The sequence below is a fragment of the Pecten maximus genome, chromosome 6 (assembly GCF_902652985.1).
Source record: "Pecten maximus chromosome 6, xPecMax1.1, whole genome shotgun sequence".
NCBI lineage: Eukaryota > Metazoa > Mollusca > Bivalvia > Pectinida > Pectinidae > Pecten > Pecten maximus.
In genome coordinates this window covers 8967766-8980648 of record NC_047020.1, presented here as the reverse complement: position 1 = coordinate 8980648, position 12883 = coordinate 8967766, and the positions used below count along the sequence as shown (strand labels likewise).

Below are 12883 nucleotides of genomic sequence, written 5' to 3'. Positions count from 1 at the left end.
AATAAGTAATGATGGGTCCGACAGAACAAAATATAAATCAAGACACAATCTGACTGTAATCAGGCTTGTTATCAACCTCACCTGTACTGTGTCAAGGAGGGGTGTTAGCCAGGTGTGTGGTACAAGGAGGGGTGTTAGTCGTGTGTGTGTCAGGAGAGGGGTGTTAGCCAGGTGTGTGGTACAAGGAGGGGTGTTAGTCGTGTGTGTGTGTCAGGGGAGGGGTGTTAGCCAGGTGTGTGTCAGGGGAGGGATATTTGTCAGGTGTGTGGCAGGGAAGGATATAAGTCAGGTGTGTGGCAGGGAAGGATATTTGTCAGGTGTGTGGCAGGGAAGGATATTTGTCAGATGTGTGGCAGGGAAGGATATTTGTCAGGTGTGTGGTAGGGAAGGATATTTGTCAGATGTGTGGCAGGGAAGGATATTTGTCAGATGTGTGGTAGGGAAGGATATTTGTCAGATGTGTGGCAGGGAAGGATATAAGTCAGGTGTGTGGCAGGGAAGGATATTTGTCAGATGTGTGGTAGGGAAGGATATTTGTCAGATGTGTGGCAGGGAAGGATATAAGTCAGGTGTGTGGCAGGGAAGGATATTTGTCAGATGTGTGGCAGGGAAGGATATAAGTCAGGTGTGTGGCAGGGAAGGATATAAGTCAGATGTGTGGCAAGGGGAGGGAGTGTTAGTGTAATGAGGATGTTGTGAGAAAAAAATTATTACTAGGTACTTACTGAGAATGGTACAATATGCATTCGGAAATCTAATATTGTATTTTAGAAACATTTCAGTCACATAGAAAGCCTATAACAGGTTTTCACTGTAAGTCTCTTATAATGTTCAACTCTGAATGAATTGCAACTTAAGATTAACAGCTACTCTTTTGAAATGAGTTCAAAAAGTTTTGTTAAAACAGATATTAAAGTCTAATTGAACAATTTAATTTGTCCAGAGGACAGGAAATGTTAATGTGAAATAACAGTTTTACAAACACACAAGATAATGCAGAGTTGGAATCAATTCATGAAGTTATCTTTTACATCAGATTTCATGTGAAACATCCAATACTTAAAAACACAAAACTTTTTTTTTAAATTTATTTGCTAAATAATATCATAAATAAACAAATTTCACTGGAATACTAGTATAAAGTTATGTGGTTATAAAGAAAAAGGAATTAAGTTTGAATAAGTTCATTTTTGATAGTAGCAATTATGTTAGAGCTAATTTAGTATTTATCATGATCATGTATAAACTTAAATATCAATTTATTAAACTAAAATACATATACAACAATAGTTTTATAACTAAAACTAGTCACCACACAGTAAAACAAGAGACAGTGTATACAGAAGACTGGAAGAGTTACTTCCCTTCCATGTACAATTCATTTACAGTTATTCTAGAGCAGTGTCAGGCTTTAGAGGTGACCAGTCTGTCATGTGTATGTAAAATGTAAAATTTACATAAAACTAACAATCAATTGACTCAATGTAGAAATTAAGATACACTGATAATATATACCAATATAGATATCTTAGCCACTCCATCAATGAATGAAAAGTTAGCCACCAGGTTTGAACTTTGACCTATGGTACAGCAGGTAAAGAACAAGTTTGTCTCACAATACTATATTGTTTCATTTGTTCTTATCATTGGAGGAATTAAAACAGATTTTATTTTAAGGATTAAATATACCCCCTGACCAGTACCTGATATTACTCCACTAGTTCATAAAACTTCAAAGAAAAGTGGTTGTAAAATTATGTTGTATGTTGTAAAATTATATTGATTGGGAAGTTTACCTATATTACTCTAAGTGGTCTAAGTTGCTTTTCTGAACACAAACACGTTTTTACACTATCTCATTAAGGTATGGATTTTCTCTATCAACTTATTAGATGTTCATATAATGTTTTCCTATTTAAAATTTTCATTTTTCAATAATTCATATTTAAAACTCAAGACAATTAATTCACATATCACTAATTTAAATCTGCTCCACCATATGAACATAAAAGGGATAGAAGGATACATTAATAATATCACATTAAAAATTTCTCATACTGACACAATGTAACTGGATCAGGGACAAGAGATCATATCATTTTGTGGTTCCATATTAACCAATATGTGAAATCTCTAAATGACACTCTATCAGGTAGCTACTCCCCCTCAGTCCTAATGTCTATCAGGTAGCTACTACCCCTCAGTCCTAATGTCTATCAGGTAGCTACTCCCCCTCAGTCCTAATGTCTATCAGGTAGCTACTCCCCTCAGTCCTAATGTCTATCAGGTAGCTACTCCCCTCAGTCCTAATGTCTATCAGGTAGCTACTCCCCCTCAGTCCTAATGTCTATCAGGTAGCTACTCCCCCTCAGTCCTAATGTCTATCAGGTAGCTACTCCCCCTCAGTCCTAATGTCTATCAGGTATCTACTCCCCTCAGTCCTAATGTCTATCAGGTAGTTACTCCCCTCAGTCCTAATGTTTATCAGGTAGTTACTCCCCCTCAGTCCTAATGTCTATCAGGTAGTTACTCCCCCTCAGTCCTAATGTCTATCAGGTAGTTACTCCCCTCAGTCCTAATGTCTATCAGGTAGTTACTCCCCCTCAGTCCTAATGTCTATCAGGTAGTTACTCCCCCTCAGTCCTAATGTCTATCAGGTAGCTACTCCCCCTCAGTCCTAATGTCTATCAGGTAGCTACTCCCCCTCAGTCCTAATGTCTATCAGGTAGCTACTCCCCCTCAGTCCTAATGTCTATCAGGTAGTTACTCCCCCTCAGTCCTAATGTCTATCAGGTAGCTACTCCCCTCAATCCTAATGTCTATCAGGTAGCTACTCCCCCTCAGTCCTAATGTCTATCAGGTAGCTACTCCCCTCAGTCCTAATGTCTATCAGGTAGCTACTCCCCTTCAGTCTTAATGTCTATCAGGTAGTTACTCCCCCTCAGTCCTAATGTCTATCAGGTAGCTACTCCCCCTCAGTCCTAATGTCTATCAGGTAGTTACTCCCCCTCAGTCCTAATGTCTATCATGTAGCTACTCCCCCTCAGTCCTAATGTCTATCAGGTAGCTACTCCCCTTCAGTCTTAATGTCTATCAGGTAGTTACTCCCCCTCAGTCCTAATGTCTATCAGGTAGCTACTCCCCCTCAGTCCTAATGTCTATCATGTAGCTACTCCCCCTCAGTCCTAATGTCTATCAGGTAGCTACTCCCCCTCAGTCCTAATGTCTATCAGGTAGCTACTCCCCTCAGTCCTAATGTCTATCAGGTAGTTACTCCCCTCAGTCCTAATGTCTATCAGGTAGTTACTCCCCCTCAATCCTAATGTCTATCAGGTAGCTACTCCCCCTCAATCCTAATGTCTATCAGGTTGCTACTCCCCTCAGTCCTAATGTCTATCAGGTAGTTACTCCCCCTCAGTCCTAATGTCTATCAGGTAGCTACTCCCCCTCAGTCCTAATGTCTATCAGGTAGTTACTCACCCTCAATCCTAATGTTTATCAGGTAGTTACTCACCCTCAGTCCTAATGTCGACCAGGTAGCTACTCCCCCTCAGTCCTAATGTCTATCAGGTAGTTACTCACCCTCAATCCTAATGTCTATCAGGTAGTTACTCACCCTCAGTCCTAATGTCTATCAGGTAGTTACTCACCCTCAATCCTAATGTCTATCAGGTAGCTACTCCCCTTAGTCCTAATGTCTATCAGGTAGCTACTCCTCTTAGTCCTAAAGTCTATCAGGTAGCTACTCCCCCTCAATCCTAATGTCTATCAGGTAACTACTCCCCTCAGTCCTAATGTCTATCAGGTAGTTACTCACCCTCAGTCCTAATGTCGACCAGGTAGCTACTCCCCCTCAGTCCTAATGTCTATCAGGTAGTTACTCACCCTCAATCCTAATGTCTATCAGGTAGTTACTCACCCTCAGTCCTAATGTCTATCAGGTAGTTACTCACCCTCAATCCTAATGTCTATCAGGTAGCTACTCCCCTTAGTCCTAATGTCTATCAGGTAGCTACTCCCCTTAGTCCTAAAGTCTATCAGGTAGCTACTCCCCCTCAATCCTAATGTCTATCAGGTAACTACTCCCCTCAGTCCTAATGTCTATCAGGTAGCTACTCCCCCTCAGTCCTAATGTCTATCAGGTAGTTACTCCCCTCAGTCCTAATGTCTATCAGGTAGCTATTCCCCTCAGTCCTAATGTCTATCAGGTAGTTACTCCCCCTCAGTCCTAATGTCTATCAGGTAGCTACTCCCCCTCAATCCTAATGTCTATCAGGCAGCTTCTCCGCTCAGTCCTAATGTTTATCAGGTAGCTACTCCCCTCAGTCCTAATGTCTATCAGGTAGTTACTCCCCCTCAGTCCTAATGTCTATCAGGTAGCTACTCCCCCTCAGTCCTAATGTCTATCAGGTAGTTACTCCCCTCAATCCTAATGTCTATCAGGTAGCTACTCCCCCTCAGTCCTTATGTCTATCAGGTAGCGATTCAGCAAAGTTCCCCTTTTGGGGCCCAGCCTCTCGGGGCCCATTGGGTCCCACCAGTCATTTATATAAAATATTATCGCCCTCCCCAATGATGTTTCACATCAAATTTGGTAGTAATCTGCTTTGGGGCTAAGGAGCACCCTTCAGGTCAGATGACCTAACAAATACAACATTGTACAATGTACTTTCTGAGAAACAGGTAAAAACACAACTACTGAACATTGATATGGACAGCGATGCTGACAATGATAGTAACCTTTAAATTTGCTCTGTAGTCTCACTTCCACTCTTTAATTAATACAAAATAGACCTGTTTTGTGAATAAGGCCACCATAAAACTAAATAATACGAATAAAATACAATGTACTACATTTTAATATTTTTAGATTAACTAGTAACTTTCCAATAGAGTTTTGATAACACAAGAATTACAATTGTTAATATCATAGGAATTTTACATGGATTCTCGTAGATATATTTTAAGAGACTAATGAAATTCATTGATTTTCCTCTATGTCTAGAACTTTGAGGTTTTTACCCAACAATTACAAAGCTTGTAGAAATGCTGGTACAGAGTGCAATGCATTCAGCTATACAACCTAAGTTTGGTTGCTCTAGCTTTTATAGTTTGCCAGAAATGTACAAATATGCAAGAGCTTAACGCAAAACCTTCATCATGTCACAGGTTGACGAACGCAACATCATGTCCCAGGATGAAGGCGTCATCAGGTAACTGGTTAACGAATGCTACATCATGTGACAGGATGACGTACATCATGTGACAGGACAAACGCTACATCATGTCCCAGGATGAAGGCGTCATCAGGTAACTGGTTGACGAATGCTACATCATGTGACAGGATGACGTACATCATGTGACAGGACAAACGCTACATCATGTCCCAGGATGAAGGCGTCATCAGATAATTATAACAGGTTGACGAACGCTACATCTTGTTACAGGATTAACGCTACATCATGTCACATCATGTGAGCATCGCATTCTATAATTACTCAGCAGTACTTGTAACTCAGGGTGCAAAAAAAGCACTCGTTAACTCGTCCTGGACGAGTTAAATTTGGCGCGGGACGAGTGAATGTTGTCGTGCACTCATCCCTGGTGACGAGTAAATTTTAAAAAAATAAATAAATATATAAAATCATGTTTATAGATATTGTCTTTGGCATTTATTTCACGAATTCTATAGAATTTTCTAAACAAATTAAGATATACTTAAAGTTAGTTCCATCAAGCAGTGAGCCCTCTCTCCGCGAATGATCTGCAGAAGCGTCTATGTACTCGTGATAACGATGTGTTTATATGATCAAGAAGGGCGAGACTAATACAAGTAAATAACAGAAATAAATCCGAACCCGGTATCATATCAATTATGACAATTTTTGACAGCATTCAGAATGACAATACTTAACTTGAACACAAGCGAGTCACGCTTCTGAACACTTTTATATCTTGTTTTAGTGTATTCTAATACCTGATATAAAGTATCACAGGGGAATACATGATTAAACTTTATTTCAAACAAAGTCCGAAAAAAGGTTTTAATGATTAGAACCGACTTGTTAGTTCCTATTAGGCCATGATGAAGCGAACGATATACCGACTCGTTTTTTTTTTATGAAATGTTCACAAAACTACAGTTCAAATTAATAATCAAAACAATTTTTTGAAAACATATTTACACAGGTTTTGTGTGTTTTTTTGAAAATTAGAAGTCAGAGGGACGAATGATTCTAGTTCTGGGACGAGTGGTTCTCAAGAGGCACTCGTCCCATCCCTTGGAGGAGTGCTTTAAAAACTATTTTTCTCACCCTGTAACTGAAAACATCACTGTATTGCACGAGATATGATGGCATCACATGTACTTACTACTACACAAGCTATGATGACATCATATGTATCACTAACACAAGATATGATGACATCACATGTATTACACTAAATGTGATGACATCATATGGACTAAAGAACATCTGACAACTGTTCCAATGTCCATCACAATTTAACACCATGATTACCATGTCAGCCTTTTTTTTTTTAATCAGCTACGACCAAAAAACAATTATGACAAGTTCCTGGTGACATCACAAATCACAGCTTCTGGTGACATCACAAGTAACTACCCATTTTCTGTCTTGTGCAAATAATTTGTATGGAAAATGTCAATAGTAGTTTTGTGGCAAGGTCGAAGGTCAAAGTCACAAAATCCTACAGTAAACTTAGATTCCGTAGCTTTGTATATATCCAGTCCACGTCCAATTTTCAAAACCCAGCCATTATTGAACCTGAAACATGCAAATGAACTGCCAAATAGTATCTGTGTGAAAGAATTATAATTTGTGTTGTCAAACAGAATTTTTATCTAGAAGCAGTCAAATATCACATTCATGACGTACCTGATATTGGAGTTCGGACAAGCAAATTCTTAGAGATGCACTGCTTTAAATTATTTTGGCATTCAGATATGTTTTATTCAGTACTTTAAACACAAACAGTAATTCCTCCCATTCCACATTTCAAAATTAAGAATATGTAAATAATTTTTTGAAGATGCTTTTATGTCTAAGTAAAAACTTTGTTCTAATAAGTGCGGGAGACATTATTTCACTCAAACATAAACTCACCTGATCTCCCAGTCTTGTAGCATTCACCCTAACATAAACTCACCTGACCTCCCAGTCTTGGAGTGTTCACCCTAACATAAACTCACTTGATATCCCAGTCTTGGAGTGTTCACCCTAACATAAACTAACCTGACCTCCCAGTCTTGTAGTGTTCACCCTAACATAAACTAACCTGACCTCCCAGTCTTGGAGTGTTCATCCTAACATAAACTCACCTGACCTCCCAGTCTTGTAGTGTTCACCCTAACATAAACTCACCTGACCTCCCAGTCTTGGAGTGTTCACCCTAACATAAACTCACTTGATATCCCAGTCTTGGAGTGTTCACCCTAACATAAACTAACCTGACCTCCCAGTCTTGTAGTGTTCACCCTAACATAAACTAACCTGACCTCCCAGTCTTGGAGTGTTCATCCTAACATAAACTCACCTGACCTCCCAGTCTTGTAGTGTTCACCCTAACATAAACTAACCTGATATCCCAGTCTTGTAGTGTTCACCCTAACATAAACTCACTTGATATCCCAGTCTTGGAGTGTTCACCCTAACATAAACTCACCTGATCTCCCAGTCTTGGAGTGTTCACCCTAACATAAACTCACCTGACCTCCCAGTCTTGTAGTGTTCACCCTAACATAAACTAACCTGACCTCCCAGTCTTGGAGTGTTCACCCTAACATAAACTCACTTGATATCTCAGTCTTGTAGTGCTCACCCAAACATAAACTCACTTGATATCTCAGTCTTGTAGTGTTCACCCTAACATAAACTAACCTGATCTCCCAGTCTTGTAGTGTTCACCCTAACATAAACTCTCCTGACCTCCCAGTCTTGTAGTGTTCACCCTAACATAAACTCACCTGATCTCCCTGTCATGTAGAGCATCGTTATATTCCACCGCCAGTTGGATTTTGTGATTCTGTAGACTCTTCGTCATCTGTGCCAGCTTGTTGTGTTGCTGTTTTCTTGAGTCTTCATTCTGTATGTAAGTATTTCTAAGATTTAAATCAATCTATCCACAAAAGTTAATAATTACCGGGTAACACACTTTTCTTTTGAAATCATATAAAAAAAATTCATTCAGATTTTGATGGAATATAAATTAAAGTTATATAGATAATCATGGTGTCTACTTGTATAGGCAAATGCAACTGTCATGTAATCTTGACATTTTCTTCTTTACGATGCTACCAATTCAGTAAATTGCACCAAAGGACCAATGATGCTGAAAAGTTATGTCTTGCCATGCGATTTGAGTTACCTATTAACTAGTAAATCCTACACCTTAAACAATGTAATCTTAGATTTATTTAACTTAATTGATATGCTACTGTGTTTCAACCATAAACAATGTAATCTTAGATTTATTTAACTTAATTGATATGCTACTGTGTTTCAACCTTAAACAATGTATTCTTAGATTTATTTAACTTAATTGATATGCTACTGTGTTTCAACCATAAACAATGTAATCTTAGATTTATTTAACTTAATTGATATGCTACTGTGTTTCAACCAACTAATACCGGTATATACAAATTCTAACGATAACAATGCAGATACATTGTTAAATCTCTAGTTGATCAAATCCATACAGCAAAAATTCACTCTTTTTTTTTTGACAAATATAATTTTAAAGGAAGAGTTGATAGACAGATTGGTGACTAACCATGAGAAGCCACACTGGGACATTGTAAACTCACATGATGGTTGTGAGCTAAAATTTAAAACCACAATGTTTGAGACAGATGTCGGTAAATTGTCAGGGCAAATAAGGTAACCGATTATTTAATCCTTAAAAATTAATTAACTTAAACAAAACTATATCAACAACTCAATTACCTCATCCCTGCCAGTGAAGAGGCGAATTGTATTAACAGGAGACCCACTCTTTACCAACATCTCACAGAAACGCAGGAAATTGTAGATCTACAACAGACATCATCAAACAGTTTGTATGTGTTAATTTAGACCTGAAATATACATGGATAGCATCTTTTCTAATCTGTCAATTTATTCTTGGATCGTTGAAAGTACCAATATAAGTAAATTTAACAGCAATAAACCTACATGTCTGATATGAGTATAAACCTTTCTAATCATAGGTCAAAACCTGCACATTAAATTAACTTTTTACCCAGGATTCCCTGTATGATATACGCTAATCTACAGATGCCCAACAGAATATAAATGAATATAATTTTTTTTTTGAAAAACAAAATGATAATAAAGAGTAAAATACTGTGGAATGATATGGAGTGGTCACTTAAATAGAGGAGCCCCTTAGAATAGATAATAAGGGAGATCCTCATAAGCTTGTTATTCACTTTATTAAATTTATTGAATTTGGTCTAGGGGTTTTGGAGAAGAAGTCAAAAATGTAAATTGTTTACGGACGCACGACGATGGACAAAAGGCGATTAGAATAGGTCACTTGAGACTTTGTTTACTTCAAACAAATGCCTACAAATGTAGAAAAGCTGGCTGTACAACTAACCTGATGTGTTGTTCTGATGTAAGGGTCTTCTATCTGGACCTCCGTCAGGAACCCATCCAGGTACTTCCCGAACAAGCTTTCAAACCCATGTCCAGTAGAATACTCCTCTATCTGGATCTGTTCATGTGACTTCCCAGCTGGAGAGATACATACAGGGATACATACAGATTCCTTCTTGTTTTTATTAAAGAATTGTTTTAACACATTTAGATACCTTGATAAAACAAGAGGCCAGTTCTGAAATATATATTGATAAATGATTTTTGACATTAAACATAGATTTAACATGTTTGACCCTTGTGACCTGAAATGGTCATGTAACTTTCACCCAATATCATGACCCAAGACCTAAACTGCAAAATGCCATATTATGGTCAGATTGGTCCATATAAAGAAACTGTTCAAGATCTAACTGATATACAGTAAAGCTTACACTGTAATACAATATACCAAATTTCATCAAAATCCATTCATATTTACCAAAATGTAACAAGGTGCAATGGTAATTAAACTACAAAGGGCTATAACTCTTTAAGTTACATATAAGTCAGCCCGATTGTCAAACTTATCTGAGAACTTATTGATCGATATACCGGTAAGTCTGCATAGCAAGCTTCACGAAAATCTATTCACATTTACTCAAGTTATCCTGTTCACAAGGAAATGTTAACACATGATAATGGACAAAAGGCCATTGCAATAATGAGATTTACAGTAAATAAACATGATGTTGACATTCTGTGAATGATCTAAAACACAAAAATAAAACAACTTGACACTTGGTACAATAATCAATGATCTTTTCAGAACAATAACCAAAATAATAATACCCAGTAACGATGTCTGTGGATGAGCATGAGAAACCTTTAATGAGATATGTGTATACCCAAGTCCTTGATATTTGTATCCTTCAAGTATGGTGTAGATGCAAATGTCGAAACATTCTAGTACAGTGATAGCATTTTTTGTATAAATTGACAAATACTCTGTAGCAGAAACTTTACATTCAAACAAGAATCGAGATATTAAATACATGTACCTTGATACTTGCAACATGTATGAATATAGAATACTAAAAATAATGCTCTAGAATAATGTTATGACAAATTATAGTGATGCTCTAGAGTAAATTTAAGACATATAGGATCCTATAACAAAGCTCTAGAGTAAAGACACAATACAATCCTATAACAATGCCCTATTATAATGTTATGACAAAATAGGATCCTATAACAATATTAATGCTCTATAGTAAAGACAAAAGAGGATCTTATATATCCTTAAATGACCATTCCTTTTAACATATGACTTAAAATTAATGTCAATAAAAATAAAAACACAGAAACGACAAATAGCAAGACATAGGGGGGGAAATGGGGCTGAAAAGCATGCCCATCATAGCGGGGTGGTCATTAAGTGAGGTTTCACTGTACTATTCTTTTTGAAGCAGTATATGAAGCAATTCATCCTGTCATGACAACATAAGAATCAATGAAGTGGATTAAACTTTATACCCGATTCACAGATCAACCTGACTCTACATTATACAATGAATCCAAGTGATTCTGATTGGTGTTTTAGAGATTTATCTGTCCTTTTAACACCTGGAAAATGCAAACACCTCTTAATATTTTCAAAATATTGTTATCCAACAAGTTTTGCCATTTGATATTATGAGATACATTTAATAGATAAAGTGGCAAAGCTTACATCTATACATAATAAGCTCTGTATAAAAAGTACCTTCTTTGACCTCATGAACATGAACTTTTATTTGTTCAGCTCGGCCCATGTACTCCTCTACCTTCTTCCTTACTGCATTCTTCTTTGTCTGCTCACTGGTACCTGCGTGCAGGTAGAAGTTTTGTAATGGTTGAATTATTTTCAAAACATTTAACCAAAAAGAAGATATTTCAAATATTATGAAAACCTTACTCATTTCCCTCCTGGTTTCATTTTAAAGATACATTGATTTATTATGTACTTACACCTATTTCACAATGTTTTAGACCATACACTGGTACAGTTTCTGCATCAGTGCAATACTTTTTTTCCAGCAAGTTAGAATATTGGTTTGATTGGTGTGTGTTTTGACAAACTATTACTGATATCAATTTGAACTGTTTGAAAGAAGTGACTCAATTAAACAAAGTTCACTGAATCCATACAATACATGTAGTTATTCTTTTAACAATGAATCATTTTATTTTTGGGCTTGTAAACATTATCATTGAATTGGTAATAAGTTAAAAAATAATTTCATGCAGTTTAAGGGGATGACAAACCTTTGAGAACCTCCATCAAAAGATGGATTCCTTCCTGATAACAGACGACAGATTCATCAAACCTTCGACTGGCATCAAGTTCTACAGCACGGGTCAACACCTTTTTCGCTGCAGCCTCAACACCAGCTATCTTGTCAGCCATTATCTATGATGCTATGTGATACATTTGCACCCTACCACAAACTGGTCAGTGTCACTAGCTAAAGCACATCATTGTTACTATGGGGTACTCCAGACCTTAAAGATAATTGGTAAAGAATAACAGTTCAACATGTACAGTTGTGTTATTACAGTGTTTACTATTTCGCATATTTGGAAAAGTGAATAACACTCAACGAATGCATCATTTATGAAAGAGTGCACTTCTTGACTTTATATCTAATACAGTGATAAGTAGATATATCTTTTTGCTAAGTCTTACAGTGTAATTTGAATTCAAAACTAATTAAAATGGAAAACCCCAATTTTTAGGTTTTTAATGAAGAATTTCATGAAGAATACAAAACATCGAGCTGAGTAATTCATTCACAATTGTAAAATATATGTTCGAATTTAATTGGAACAATCGTTATGTTATTTCCAGTAAACATCGTCTATACGTGGATAAGCTTACTGCGTGGTACAGACACAGAAATGTGAAGTTGACAATGCAAAATTATCTGTCATGTGATCCTCGCCCATTTGCAAAATGAAACAACTGATTCACTAATAAACATACATTAAGTACCCAGTGGATAATAAGGATTATTTTGTTTTGAAAAAACAGTGTCACTAAAAACAGTACAACACATGGAATTATAACATTAGTTACTTACCTTCTATTTTCTGTAAACCTTTTTTTTTCGCGCGGAAGTTTCGATCGTCCATGTAAATTAAAAACCGACGTCCGTGCGTGATAAAATTCGGATTACAAAATAAAATAAAAATAACCAAATACATTACAATTTATTATGAATAAATAAACACTTTAAATT

General features: G+C 36.8%; 1 protein-coding gene across 1 annotated transcript; it reads right to left on the bottom strand.

The window, feature by feature from the left end:
* Nucleotides 1-729: 729 nt before the first annotated feature.
* LOC117328888 (MIT domain-containing protein 1-like) lies at nt 730-12811 on the bottom strand. Its single transcript, XM_033886484.1, has 7 exons — nt 12725-12811; nt 11910-12146; nt 11368-11469; nt 9625-9761; nt 8970-9056; nt 7988-8106; nt 730-6788 (listed from the first exon to the last, which is right to left on the bottom strand). Exons 2-7 carry the CDS (start codon nt 12049-12051, stop codon nt 6623-6625), a joined length of 753 nt encoding a protein of 250 aa, XP_033742375.1. The 5' UTR covers nt 12052-12146; nt 12725-12811; the 3' UTR covers nt 730-6622.
* Nucleotides 12812-12883: the final 72 nt, after the last annotated feature.